The sequence below is a fragment of the Onychostoma macrolepis genome, chromosome 20 (genome assembly GCF_012432095.1).
Source record: "Onychostoma macrolepis isolate SWU-2019 chromosome 20, ASM1243209v1, whole genome shotgun sequence".
Taxonomy (NCBI): Eukaryota; Metazoa; Chordata; class Actinopteri; order Cypriniformes; family Cyprinidae; genus Onychostoma; species Onychostoma macrolepis.
In genome coordinates this window covers 13,459,656-13,473,881 of record NC_081174.1, presented here as the reverse complement: position 1 = coordinate 13,473,881, position 14,226 = coordinate 13,459,656, and the positions used below count along the sequence as shown (strand labels likewise).

At 37.3% G+C, this 14,226-nt stretch overlaps 1 protein-coding gene across 2 annotated transcripts; it reads left to right on the top strand.

Annotated features, from left to right (window-relative positions):
• Positions 1–485: 485 nt before the first annotated feature.
• six6b (SIX homeobox 6b) lies at positions 486–8,455 on the top strand. Of its 2 annotated transcripts, none has more exons than XM_058756100.1 (2): positions 486–1,305; positions 8,372–8,455. In XM_058756100.1, exons 1-2 carry the CDS (start codon positions 734–736, stop codon positions 8,445–8,447), a joined length of 648 nt encoding a protein of 215 aa, XP_058612083.1. In that variant the 5' UTR covers positions 486–733; the 3' UTR covers positions 8,448–8,455. The 2 variants fall into 2 exon arrangements, with proteins under 2 accessions (XP_058612083.1, XP_058612082.1); XM_058756099.1 differs by lacking the exon at positions 8,372–8,455 and adding an exon at positions 2,606–3,321.
• Positions 8,456–14,226: the final 5,771 nt, after the last annotated feature.

Sequence of the window (14,226 nt, the reverse complement as noted above, 5' to 3'; positions counted from 1 at the left end):
ATTATTCATAAGTGAGACTCCGAGGCTGGCGACTGACTTCTTCACTGAAAATCCACACAACAAACGGATGATCTTATTTAATGTCATTTGTCATTTCAATCCGAACCATTCGCGCGTCGCAATACGCTTCGGATACGTCTGCGCTCGCGCATTCGAAACGATAAAAAGCCAGTCACGCTTAAATATAACATTTCGCGAACTGTGTTTCCATTATTAGGGTTTAAAATTCTCAGAAAGTAGTTTAGGTCGCATAAGCGTCACTTAAAATGTGCGTAAATCACGCAATCGAGCATAATTACTGGCGGGGATTCGGTAAAAGCAGAGGTCGCTGATGTTTACTTTCTAAAAGGCGCTGTCGAGGTCTGGGAGGTGCTGAAATCTACTCGAGCTCAGTTCCGCGTGATTGGCACGCTTGACAGTGATTGACAGGCGTCGGTGGAAACTACGCAACCAATCTGCCAAGTCCAATAGAAAAACAGAAGCGGGCAGCACGTCTTTTCCCTCCTCAAAAAACATCTTCATTCTTGTGCCCTCGAACTCTCGGTGTCTCCAACCGAGGCAGCCTCAGACCGACAGAGCGACATCTCTATTTCTCTGCATCGTCTACGTTCATCGGCTGACTCTGGAATTGCCTTTTTGTCTGGATTCGACTGGGGGAGACAGAGAAAAGCCACAGAAAGCACGAAGCTGTGCTTGAGGTAGCGAGGACTCCGAGGGGGAAACAGAAGCCTTCATGTTTCAGTTGCCAATCTTGAATTTCAGTCCCCAGCAGGTAGCGGGGGTATGCGAGACTTTGGAAGAGAGCGGAGACATCGAGCGTCTCGGCCGATTCCTGTGGTCGCTGCCCGTCGCACCCGCTGCCTGCGAGGTGCTCAACAGAAATGAGTCTGTGCTAAGGGCTCGGGCTATCGTAGCCTTCCACACTGGGAATTTCCGTGAGCTTTACCACATTCTGGAGAACCACAAGTTCACCAAAGAGTCCCATTCCAAACTGCAAGCACTTTGGCTGGAGTCACACTACCAGGAGGCAGAGAAGCTCCGAGGCCGCCCGCTGGGGCCAGTGGACAAATACCGGGTACGGAAGAAGTTCCCTCTGCCTAAAACAATTTGGGATGGAGAACAAAAGACTCACTGCTTTAAAGAAAGGACCCGGCATTTACTTCGAGAATGGTACCTCCAGGATCCTTATCCGAACCCAAGTAAAAAGAGAGAGCTTGCACAAGCTACGGGACTCACTCCCACTCAAGTGGGGAATTGGTTTAAAAATCGAAGACAAAGGGACAGAGCCGCAGCCGCTAAAAACAGGTGTGTTTTCCCAATTTCAATCATGGAGCTTATAGTGAGCAAATATTTCATGTTTTAGCTAAAATGGGTACAAACTGATATATCGATAAAATCTAAACGAACGTCTACAGATTTAATAAAGGAAAGGCTAGGCTAAAGTAGGCTATAACATGTTGTCAATGTTAAATGTCCAAGTCAGGTTAACAAATAAACCAACAGTAGCCTGTTTAAATGTAAAAAAAATATAGCCTATATATAGATCGATTAATCTACAGATGTGACCGGTTATTATTTGTAGCTGTAGTTTAACCGGAGCAATGCGTTTTTTTGTTGTTGTTTTTTTTCTTCTGATTAAAGCCGACATTTGCTAGAATTTTTTTTTATTATTATTATTTCATTTTCACTTAAACAAAGAAAGAAAGAAAAAAGACGGAAAAAACAGCGCAAAAGGGGTCGACCCATGTACAAAATACTTCACTTTTGACCAAGAAGCAATGGCTAGCTTTAGTGTGTTTATTATGGCTTGGGCCTAGTCTGCATCACTGAGTAAAAGTCCTTTTCGATATGCCAAATAACAGCTAACCATGACTAAAAACTGCTACATCGCATAAATTATGCCCTTTTTCATTTTAGCCCGATAACTAATCTTGCTTGGTTTCGACAGTTTAGCTGAGAATTGAAGAAATTCTACCGTGTTGTCAATAGGCTTTTTGCTATGCAAGGTTTGCTGGAGTGATGCGAACAAGGACCGTTTCTCACAAATAATAATATAATAATACTAATAATAATAATAATAATTTACCTCTGTCAAACTGTGTTCTATATTTCGTTTTAAGTTTAAATTATAAAGCTAATAGTAACACCGTTAAAATTGGGCTAGTAGTAGCCTATTTTAAAACTGTAAATCTTTTTAAAATCATTCTATTTTTGATTAAAACGTGTTTAGACTAATAAACTAAGAATACATGTTTTACATTGCCATTCATTTTATTAAACGAAGCCTAGATAACAGATTTAGGCTAAACGCGCACTGGCTCAGATGCTCTCGCATTTCGTGTTCTTCCGGGGCATTCCGTCAGTAGGCTAAACCTGGAGCCTGGAATGAGCAGAGCATCATTTCATATCTTCATAGATTTCATACATAACGTTTACAGTAGGCTATTTTCATTTATTTCCCAAGTAGTTTACGTGTTCTTGCATTCATTGCACGTTTTTATTATAAAAAATGCAGAAAAATCTACTCTTGTTAATCACCGATTTTATTTAGGATAGTTTTAATAGAAAACCCTTCATCTAAACCTCATCCTTTTACTTTTTAAAGGTTACAACAGCAGGTGTTGTCTAATGGCTCGGTTCGGTCCCTAACTGGAGAGGATGGTGCTGTAGACCGACTGGGGAACGCGTCGAGCCCTGAAGCGAGCTTGTCGAGCAAAGCCGCTGCGTCGGCTATCTCCATCACTTCAAGTGACAGCGAATGTGACATCTAACATCGCACCACGATCCGGCCCGCGGGCTATACGGGAAGACTATGAGAAAATTAACACATACGAAGGAAATCGAGACAGACAATCAGCAAGATAAACAAGCACATTAGTGCCTGCCTTAACGTATCAGAGGCCGTGTTTTTATTTTATTTTATTTTTTATTTGGAGGCTGTTACATCAGCCCGGAATCGTGGGATTCATGGAATGCTTTATCTTTAAAATGTATTTATCTTTTTGTGAGAGCAAAGTGGGGGCAAGCGCGAAAAAAAAAAAAAAATACTATCTGTATTAAAACTACTTTTGTAACCGATTGCCTCAAGCAAATAGGTGCCCCTACGGAAATGATATTCACACTTTTTGTTAATTTTGAAAAGGACTTCTTGGTGAAACATTTTACCTCCCAGGTTTTCTAAGGTGTTTACGCATTAAATTGTTGCTCTTATAGAATCTGATTTTTATTTGCTTGGTCATTTCAAGTCTGGTCATTTTCGGTGTTAAACGATCGACTTTGTGCCGATCGAGCATGTGCGCCGATAGTGAAGATATTAGTGAATTAAGGACTTACCGCTAATAAAACTTTGATGCTCAAAGTAACCATACAGACTTATTCTCGTCAATTACCAATATTAAACCAAAGTCATGTTTATTTCCGATAGCCATTTTGTTGATAAACTAGGCTATAATTTATTAGGCTATTATTATTATTATTATTATTAGGCCTATATAGTTATTATTGTGTGTTGGATTTTTTCATCATATTTTAGACTGCTTTCTATTTTGTTAGCCTTAATAGCATTAGCATATGTTGTGTCTGCATTCACCCTTCATTTAGGCAGACAAATCACTTGAACTTTTGCCTCTGTATTCCTGGTATAAATGGTGTGAGGTTCACGCACAGCCAGTAATCGGTAAATGTAGGCTATAGTGGTGTGTTTAACCTGATAGCTTACTGCGTGTCCAGACGCGTTAACCGCACCGTGTGATTGGCTTTGCCGTCCAGTAATGTTTTCTGACAGGAGAAGGTCAACGAGAGGGCGAAGCGCCTTGGTTTCAAAACGAGAAAGATAGAGAGAAAAAGCATCCAAAACTTTGTAAAATGCATAAGCCAATGCTATAATCTATTGACCAATTTACTTGTTAATTTGTGCTTTAATTGCTTTCAGAAATACTGCGGAATTGTGATCGTTTACTGCGTTTTGCTACGTTTTTTTTTTTCTTTCTTTTTCATTTTCAAGGTCAAATCAAAACCTCAAACCCCTATGAATTTAAACATCTAATTTTTTTTTTTTGGTGTACACTTTTTGATTATTATTATTATGAAAACACATCTTATGCCATTGTTTAGCCTACCACTTTTATTTTTCGTTTTGTATCACGGTTAAATTCTTTTACTATCACTTTTGCTAAGGGAAGGATGGACAAACTGTATGTTTAAAGTCTGTTAATAATGCTTGGCTGACAAATTGTTATTGAAGGAAAAAAAGAGCCATAGATGTGGTAGGGGAAAGGAGAGCACGCCATTGAGTGAGCAAAGGGACAAAAGCGGAAAGATTAGGTGAAAAGAGTGTTTCTGACAGTCAATAAGGTTGTCAAACTCTTCAGCGCTAATCAGCGGTAATGACCGGTTCTCAAACCCAACTGGAACAATAGTGAGCTCTTCAAAGCTCTGTTGGGGTTAAGGGGGTGCTTTCTCCCCCAACGTGCTCCTAGAATACTTTTTCAGTGCACATTTATTACAATAGAAAACATACTGTAAATAATGTGTGTGTTAATAGCATTATGGTATTCATATCATTAGCAGATACAAGTACACCACCGACAATTATATTTAAATAAACATGGCCAATTATTTTTTAACAAAAATATTTGGTATAGCTGGCTCGAATGAGATTTTCATTTTCTAAATATCACTATTAAAACTGAGCAGGGACTTGCATTCACTGTAACTAAACAAAAATGAGGTCTTTGAGGCTATATGAATATATTTGGAATTCCTGGGTGTTTAACAACTGGCATGGGTTTTTGTGAACATGACATACATTTGTCGTGCTCAAGGCCAGAGCACATGCAATTGATAGCCTATAAAAAAATTATGTTTGGAACAGCAAAAGTATCTTTGATAATGCTATCACTTTCTCTGTATGGGTTCTATCTTATCCCGTCTTAAAATATAAATTATCGTTGCAGGTTACCAAACAAAGGACCGCCAATTGTAATTACTAAAATGCCTTAATGAGGCTGGGTGATGTGATGCATCAAAGCAAGCACCCCTATAGTGTCCTATGGCCCGAGTAAGATATTAAGGATTACATGTAAACACATAAACTGATGGTCCAATAGGCCTAGATACAGTGGGTACAACACTTTCACTTAAAATCGATTATATAGCCTACAAAAAAACAAAAAAAAAAAAACACAATAAATACACGTGAAATAAATGTGAAATAAACACATAAAATGTGCTTTATTTTGTTTCACATAATTAATTCGGATAGGCTAATAATAATTTGTTGTGTATTTATTTCTGTAGGCTACTTTTATGTAGCGATCCTGTTTTAAACATTGTAGCTAAGTCAAAATTCTTCGTGAGATGTTGGAGGACTGATTGTACAGTCCAGCAATTTCTTTATTGTAATACTCGTAATTGCACAACAGACGATGCTATGATGGTTTTACAGTTAAAATGACTCGGGTGTTTCTGTGGAAAAATAGTTACACCCACTCTTTGCAATTATTTGTCAGAATATGCCCTACATTTGCCATTTGGCGTTAAAAATTTACCACTGTGCTGCAAATTTGCACATAATTAATTCGTTTCAACATTCTCTTTATTGTTTTTTTTTTTTTGAAGAGTGGAGCAGAACACAGTACAAATGACATGTAGGCTATTAAACAATACAACATTGCAATAACACATATCCTCTCGATTTGCATTACATTGTTTACAATGTCACGTTTTAACCCCTGGTACAAAAAAAAAAAACAGACGGTGTGGGTACAGTGTCAATGTTCACTGTTAAAATGATCAATGACAATGTACACCCCCCACACACACACACACACTTTTAATTTTTTTTTGAAAAGGACAAGGTCCTTGTGTGGGAATGTAGGGCTATTCTATTATCTGTCGAACAAGGATACAGTCGAGGGAAATACATTATGTTTGGTTTTGTTAGAGTTTAGCGCCCTCTGCTGTTAAAAGTCGTTTATTAATCTGCCAACACCATGGCCCTGAATGATTCCTAAAGAACAGTTGAAAAGAAACTCTCTGTTTGAAAGCAGCTATCAGTTTGGGCAGAACCACTATAAACATGTTTTTCAACACGTTTTAGTTTTTGATGATTTGGTTAGCCTTAAACACAAACAACAAAACAATAGGCTAATATGAAAATGTGAAAATAAATAAATAAATGCGCAAGTTATATGCAAGTAATATTAATGCATTATTGTAAAACAGTTGCAGGATTTCATTTCTTGTGAAATTAACATTTTTTAGAATACATTCCAAGGTTCCAAGGTTACACTCTAAAAAATGCTGGGTTAAATATAACTCAGCGCTGGGTTAAAAAGGGACAAACCCAGCGGTTGGGTTGTTTTGATCCAGCGGTTGGCAGAGGTGTAAAGTCCAGGGGTCAGAAAGTAAAAGTCCTGCCATATGTTTACTCCACCCATGAACTCAGCAGCTGATTTCACCAGAAAAACAAGTACACTTCCATAATGTACTTAAAGTGCTCTATTTTCGCGCACTAATTTTGTACTTAATATACTAAAAATGATCCTTTAGTACTTCTTAAATTCAATTTAAGATTATCTAAGTGTACTCAACTGTGCTATTTTGAGACACCATGAATATGAACTAAAATGCACTTTTAACATACTATCTTTGTATTTAAAAAATGTATTTAGTTACTAGTGAATGAAAGATGGGTTCAAGTGTACTACAAGTGGTAACTAAATAGATTTTTTAAATGCAGAGATAGTATGTTAAAAGTGCATTTTAGTTCATATTCATGGTGTCTCAAAATAGCACAGTTGAGTACACTTAGATGATATTAAGTTTATCTTAAGAAGTACTAAAGAATCATTTTTAGTATATTAAGTACAAAATTAGTGCGCGAAAATAGAGCACTTTAAGTACATTATGGAAGTGCACTTGTTTTTCACACTTGTTTTGAACCAAGTCATTCCTTTCAAGTCACAAGCAAGCCAAATCCGATGTCCTCGAAGAGTTAATGAGATAATTAAGTGACTGAAGAAAGCAACATCACTAAAGAAAAGAGAAACACAAGAACATATGACTTGAGCCGCAGCCTTGGATGGAATCAACTGAAAAAACAACAACAACAACACAATGCCACCATAATTGTGGTCAGTGTTTTCTTTAGTTGGGCTCTTTAGACTTTTAGTAACTCAAAGTAATTTGCTTCTAAGTAATTGCAATATTGTTTCACTGCAATTGGTCCCACTTTATATTAGGTGGCCTTAACTACTATGTACTTACATTTAAATTAATCATTTGGTACAATGCACTTATTGTGTACATACATGTTTTTACATTGTACTAATATTTTTAAAAATACATATATGTAATTACATCTGTAATTAATTTCTGTAATTACATTTATAATTACACTGTTGCCTCATCCCTTACACCTTAACCCACCCTTAAACCTACCCATACCACCAAACCATACCACCTCAATACCAGCAGAAGTGTTTTGCAATACAATTTGACCACAGTAAGTACATTGTACTTATTTTTTGATGCAAGTACATAGTAGTTAAGGCCATCTAATATAAAGTGTGACCCAAATATTTGTGCATTGCTGAATCAAACCTTGAAGTAGCAGATTAACTTTTGCTTTCAGCTTCTGAAAATGAAAACTCATTTGAATGAACATCATGATGTGGTCTCTCTTTGGTTTATTGATGGACATTCAGCTGTCATTGAACTGGAAAAAAAAAAAAGTCCTATTAAACAAATACCACCATAATGCTTCAATATTGAAAAAAAGAGAACTGTATAGGCTCAGGCTTTTAGACATGCACAGTTATCATATGATCCTCAACAGTGGTGACAATCATTTTTCATACTGCAGTGCATGATGGGAGTTTTTACTATGGTGTTACCCAGCATGCATTGCAGCATGAAGCATTTTGTTGATTGTCACCATTGTTGAGATTCATATGTTGGTTCTTGATGTCTGTGTGTGTCTAAATAATACAAGAGTTCAAATTTTTATATGCGTTACATAGATTTAAAATGATTTCACTATAACTATTTGAGCAGCACTTCGCTTGCATGCTGTAGTTTCACAGAGTTGATTAAGCAAAACCTAAACATATAAATGAAAAAAAGAGGGGAAAAAATTATTTTGATTGTAACCAGGCCAACTCACGATCTTATCATATGAAAACAGTTAACATCTGCTTACTGCATAGCACTGATCTCTCTGCTTTACAGCACCACATGCATTGCTACAGAGAGATATCTAAGACTGGAAGTCAAGGGTCCAGAGCCCAACTAAAGCAAACACTGATCTCCATGATGGTGGCCTCATTTTAACCAATAAAACATCAACTTCTGTATTTCTCAATAACAGCAGGTGTTCATCACATCAGTCACAGGAGCCGCAGATAAACAGAGCATCAGTCAGGTGTCATACGAGATGTGGGTAGGACCAGCACACACTATTACATCGCTGTTAGTAAACAGACTTCATGCATCCACGCCAGTAGCTGTCAGTATAAAGTCCAAGACCATTGATGACTATGGGACCAACCGAAGAAACAGCTAAACGTGAGCAAAAACTTAAACCTAAGCAAAAATAATGAAACACTTCAAAGTCTCATCGTTTTGTTAATGACAGTGTGGTTTAAATAATATGTTCAGTTCTGGAGTAAACAAACATTGTTATATCCATGTTTTCCCCCAGTATTCGGAACTGGATGGATAGCTGGATTTTTAAAGAAATGTAAAAAATTAGGATACTGATTAGTTTTAGTGTTGTCATTTGTAATTAGCAGATGGCCTCCCAAAACTGTCATTGGTCAACTTCACCAGAAGTCGCAGCATACATTACTAAGTGAAGCGAGCAAGGTATGCGATTTATACTCTTTTTATTATGTATTTTAATTTATTTTATTTAAATGCACATTCATTGTACAAGACGCCCCCTGGTGTAAGACGTCCCCCTCATATTTAATTTCCCTCTTGGCCATAGATGGCACTAAATCGCAATAAACACATTATTGCTTCTCTTCGACTTTTTATATTCACAACAGTTGTTAGATTTATTTATTTATACAGATGTTAATTTAGATTTGTGGGGTAAAAATGTTTTTGAAACGATAAAAATGGCATGTTGTTACAAGTGTGATTTAATAATAATATATATATATATATATATATATATATATATATATATATATACAGTGGGTACGGAAAGTATTCAGGCCCCTTAAATTTTTCACTCTATGTTATATTGCAGCCATTTGCTAAAATCATTTAAGTTCATTTTTTCCTCATTAATGTACACACAGCACCCCATATTGACAGAAAAACACAGAATTGTTGACATTTTGCAGATTTATTAAAAAGAAAAACTGAAATATCACATGGTCCTAAGTATTCAGACCCTTTGCTCAGTATTTAGTAGAAGCACCCTTTTGATCTAATACAGCCATGAGTCTTTTTGGGAAAGATGCAATAAGTTTTTCACACCTGGATTTGGGGATCCTCTGCCATTCCTCCTTGCAGATCCTCTCCAGTTCTGTCAGGTTGGATGGTAAACGTTGGTGCACAGCCATTTTTAGGTCTCTCCAGAGATGCTCAATTGGGTTTAAGTCAGGGCTCTGGCTGGGCCATTCAAGAACAGTCACGGAGTTGTTGTGAAGCCACACCTTCGTTATTTTAGCTGTGTGCTTAGGGTCATTGTCTTGTTGGAAGGTAAACCTTCGGCCCAGTCTGAGGTCCTGAGCACTCTGGAGAAGGTTTTCGTCCAGGATATCCCTGTACTTAGCCGCATTCATCTTTCCCTTGAATTACAACCAGTCGTCCTGTCCCTGCAGCTGAAAAACACCCCCACAGCATGATGCTGCCACCACCATGCTTCACTGTTGGGACTGCATTGAACAGGTGATGAGCAGTGCCTGGTTTTCTCCACACATACCGCTTAGAATTAAGGCCAAAAAGTTCTATCTTGGTCTCATCAGACCAGAGAATCTTATTCAGGTGTTTTTTAGCAAACTCCATGCAGGCTTTCATGTGTCTTGCACTGAGGAGAGGCTTCCGTCGGGCCACTCTGCCATAAAGCCCCGACTGGTGGAGGGCTGCAGTGATGGTTGACTTTCTACAACTTTCTCCCATCTCCCGACTGCATCTCTGGAGCTCAGCCACAGTGATCTTTGGGTTCTTCTTTACCTCTCTCACCAAGGCTCTTCTCCCTCGATAGCTCAGTTTGACCAGACGGCCAGCTCTAGGAAGGGTTCTGGTCGTCCCAAACGTCTTCCATTTAAGGATTATGGAGGCCACTGTGCTCTTAGGAACCTTAAGTGCAGCAGAAATGTTTTTGTAACCTTGGCCAGATCTGTGCCTTGCCACAATTCTGTCTCTGAGCTCTTCAGGCAGTTCCTTTGACCTCATGACTCTCATTTGCTCTGACATGCACTGTGAGCTGTAAGGTCTTATATAGACAGGTGTGTGGCTTTCCTAATCAAGTCCAATCAGTATAATCAAACACAGCTGGACTCAAATGAAGGTGTAGAACCATCTCAAGGATGATCAGAAGAAATGGACAGCACCTGAGTTAAATATATGAGTGTCACAGCAAAGGGTCTGAATACTTAGGACCATGTGATATTTCAGTTTTCTTTTTAATAAATCTGCAAAAATGTCAACAATTCTGTGTTTTCTGTCAATATGGGGTGCTGTGTGTACATTAATGAGGAAAAAATGAACTTAAATGATTTTAGCAAATGGCTGCAATATAACAAAGAGTGAAAAATTTAAGGGGGTCTGAATACTTTCCGTACCCACGGTATATATATATATATATATATATATATAACTTTTTATTTGTTATGTTACATTTCTAATTTAAAATTTTACATTATTAACAATTTCGAAATGATAACAGAAATTACATAGGCCTATATGAATATTATAGATTCAGATGTGGGATAAGGTGCCTCAGGTAGGAAATCTTTATATTATTTTCAGATTTATGTTACAACTAACATAGCAATTTATTTAAATTCATGCTCTGATGGCCTTGTCCTCTTAGTAGGCCTAATGCAAGAAGAAAAACGCTATCTAAAGAATTACAAATGTAGTTTTAGAACATTATTGATGGGACTAAAAAGTAACACAGACTGTGCAGTTCCAAATATATAACAGATATTTGTATCAAACATACTTGTACTGCAATGCAGAATCGCATTACTTAAATCTACTCTCCCCATTGTTGTAGCTCATTTGTCTTGTACAATTTCACAATTTCAGCACCATGGCCAGTGCCTGTGCAATCTTCATATGTTTTTTTTTTTTTTCCTACAGTGCTCTTACAATCATGTGCATTTGTCTGAAGGCCCGTTCACACAAAAGACGATAACTACATCGATAAAGATCGTTAAAAATCGTTCTGAATTAAAAAGAATAGCAGAGTCCACACCACAGCTTTAAAACAGAGGAACGATATAGTCGGAATCACTTTCAAAACGTTTTTTTTTTCCAGTTTAGGAAGGATTAAAAAAATTTGACAGCCAATCAGAATCTATCCTGCTTTAAAGATCCCGAGCTTTTAAAGTGGCAGACAACTTAACTGCAGGACGTGCACAGAACATTATTGTGTCTTGGTGTAGAAGACAATAATATAGGTAATGTTAGTTACCGTTCTTGTTGTAGTGTAGTCTGAAGTAGAGGGATCAGTGCAACTAGAAAGTTACTGTCTCCACCATTCATCTACAAAACAGACTTACTCTCTGTGAAAATTAAATCAAAGGTAAATCCAGAAACAGTCTGCTTTACATTTAACATATCAGTTACGCATTAAAGCTACAGTTACTAAATAAGTAGGCCTATACGCTCTTAATCGAACATAGAAAAATACATTATTTCTATTTTTTACGGTATATTTTTTAATTAAAATTACTTACTAGGTTATTCATGAATATAAAATGAATGTTCTTATTTTCTGTATATAATTGGAATTTATTTTTTTTATCAGATCTTTCTTGTGTTGTATGATTTATCACTAATTCTCTTCCCACAGTTGTAAGCGGTTAAGCATATTATGTGGACTGTTATATAAACTCTGTCCACTAGAGAGCGACAAATATAGCAAAATGCTGCACTTTCACGATTTCTTCTCTACCAAACCTGGTTCTTTCTAACGTTATTTCACTTTCACATAATTAATAAAGTGCTCAGTCAGAATACTTTATAAACTGCATGGTTTGTGCGTCACTCTGATCACACACCTCAACCTAATGCGTCACTTTGCTCATATCTGGAATTGTCAAATGTAACAAAATCTAAGCTCTATTGTAATACTCAGTAATGACCCAAAGATGGAGATCTACCAATGATTTGGCTAACTATTGGCTTCTGAGAATTTGGCCAAGTCCAAGAATTTGGATATGATGGGGGAGTGGAAACTAACAAACACTTTGCTTCTATATTTGTTACATTTTCCCAGTCTGTATGGTCCATGGTTCCATATCCATGGTTTGAAAGGTGTTTGTCAAATTCTGGGCATTTTTATAATGAACAGTTTTTCACATACTGACTGTAACGACTAACCACGACACCTAATCATACAGTAAGGCAGATATGAAAATGACAAATGGCTGAATGAAAATGAACAAATGACAAATGAAAAACACAATGGCTGGTTGTCACTGAATGGCTGATGAGAAACAAGTGATGCACAGCACTAGCTAATCCCATGACTCCCCTGTAAACAAGCTCTATATGCATATTGACTCTTTGATCTTAATGAAAAGATGTAACATGACTCTGGTAATTTTTAGAGTGGCAGAAACTCTTCCTTTTTTTGCATGTCCAGATGGCATGTGGCTTTAGTGCTCTTGTTAGTATGGCAGCACATGAATGATGCAGTGACCAGTCTTGAAAACAAAATTGATCCCACAACAGATGAACTGATGGAAAATGAGGAAACAAGAGTGCTTATTTTTTGTTTTCTATATTTTATTATTTAAAAAGATTAATGGCTTTTTTGTTTTTATTTTTTGGTTGTGCTCTCTCTGATACTTTGTTTGAAAATATACCAATATGATACAAACTTTCATGCATGCTCAGGATTTTAGTTTTTTTTTCTCTGAGCAAAATGTATAGATTCCTCACATGATGAGTGGCACCAGTTAATAAGTGCGCTTGTCTGAGGAGGGATGCTGACTTGAAATGTTACAGTAGGGTTTTATAAATAACTCTGGTCTCTGGTTTCTGCAGCTGTCACCATAGTTAATTCCTGCTCCTTGCATCTCTCTGAGGACGGTCTGTGAACCCTAACAAGTCCTGGTGTACTGGATAGCTTGTAGAGTCATCCAAGACCAGAAAACATCCTGTTATAAAGAAAAGGCCACTGAAAAGCGTAAAGTCCCTCATGGACTGTGCATTAAGACCATTTGTTGTGGGTTTTGACTTTAATATATTTGATCTTTGAATATATTCAAAGATTCTTATCAATGGAATCTATTCTTTGAATAGGACACTTCTATATCATCCTGCTTTCAAATTATGAATATATTCAAAGGAGATGCAAATTGTGGCTCATCATAGAAAGACCTGATACTAGCTTTTCTTTACAGTCTCTGTAAAGATAGGTACTCGGCTACTTTTCATTTGTACTTCTTCCTGTATCCATAATTTGAAGCTTATCTTGCAATGTGAAACAGATCCTGGTTAAGGTGTGTTAAACCCTCATGCAACCCAGTAATTCTGGTCGAGGAGCAGCGGATGCAGACTGAGCCGCTGAATCTCTGTCCTCTTCATTATTATCCCCGTCCCACACACTGAACCCGGCGGGCCTTTAGATGAGACCGGGTGCTAATGAGGCTAAAGCGGCCTCTTCCGTGGGGATCTGAGTGAAGAACACTCACTGTGGCATTAAGGCTTTGTCTCATTCTTTTGACATTGCAGGGAAATAGCTATAATTAATTCAGTTCCTAGATGTTAAAGGGCATAGAAGGAACTAAAAATCAGATGAGGAAGTTCACTTTTTTGGGCTGACATGTATTCAAACATATATGCACAAAAATGTTAATTGATCATTTGTAATCCTGCAATATAGTATTAAAAAATGAACTATTAACTATTATATTAAAATTGGTGTCAATACAATGTACAATAGGAGATATGCAGGTTTTATATGACACAGGTTGTTGTTGACGTTGAAATAGAGGGGCCACAGGTGTGCGATTGATGGCAGGCCAGTGG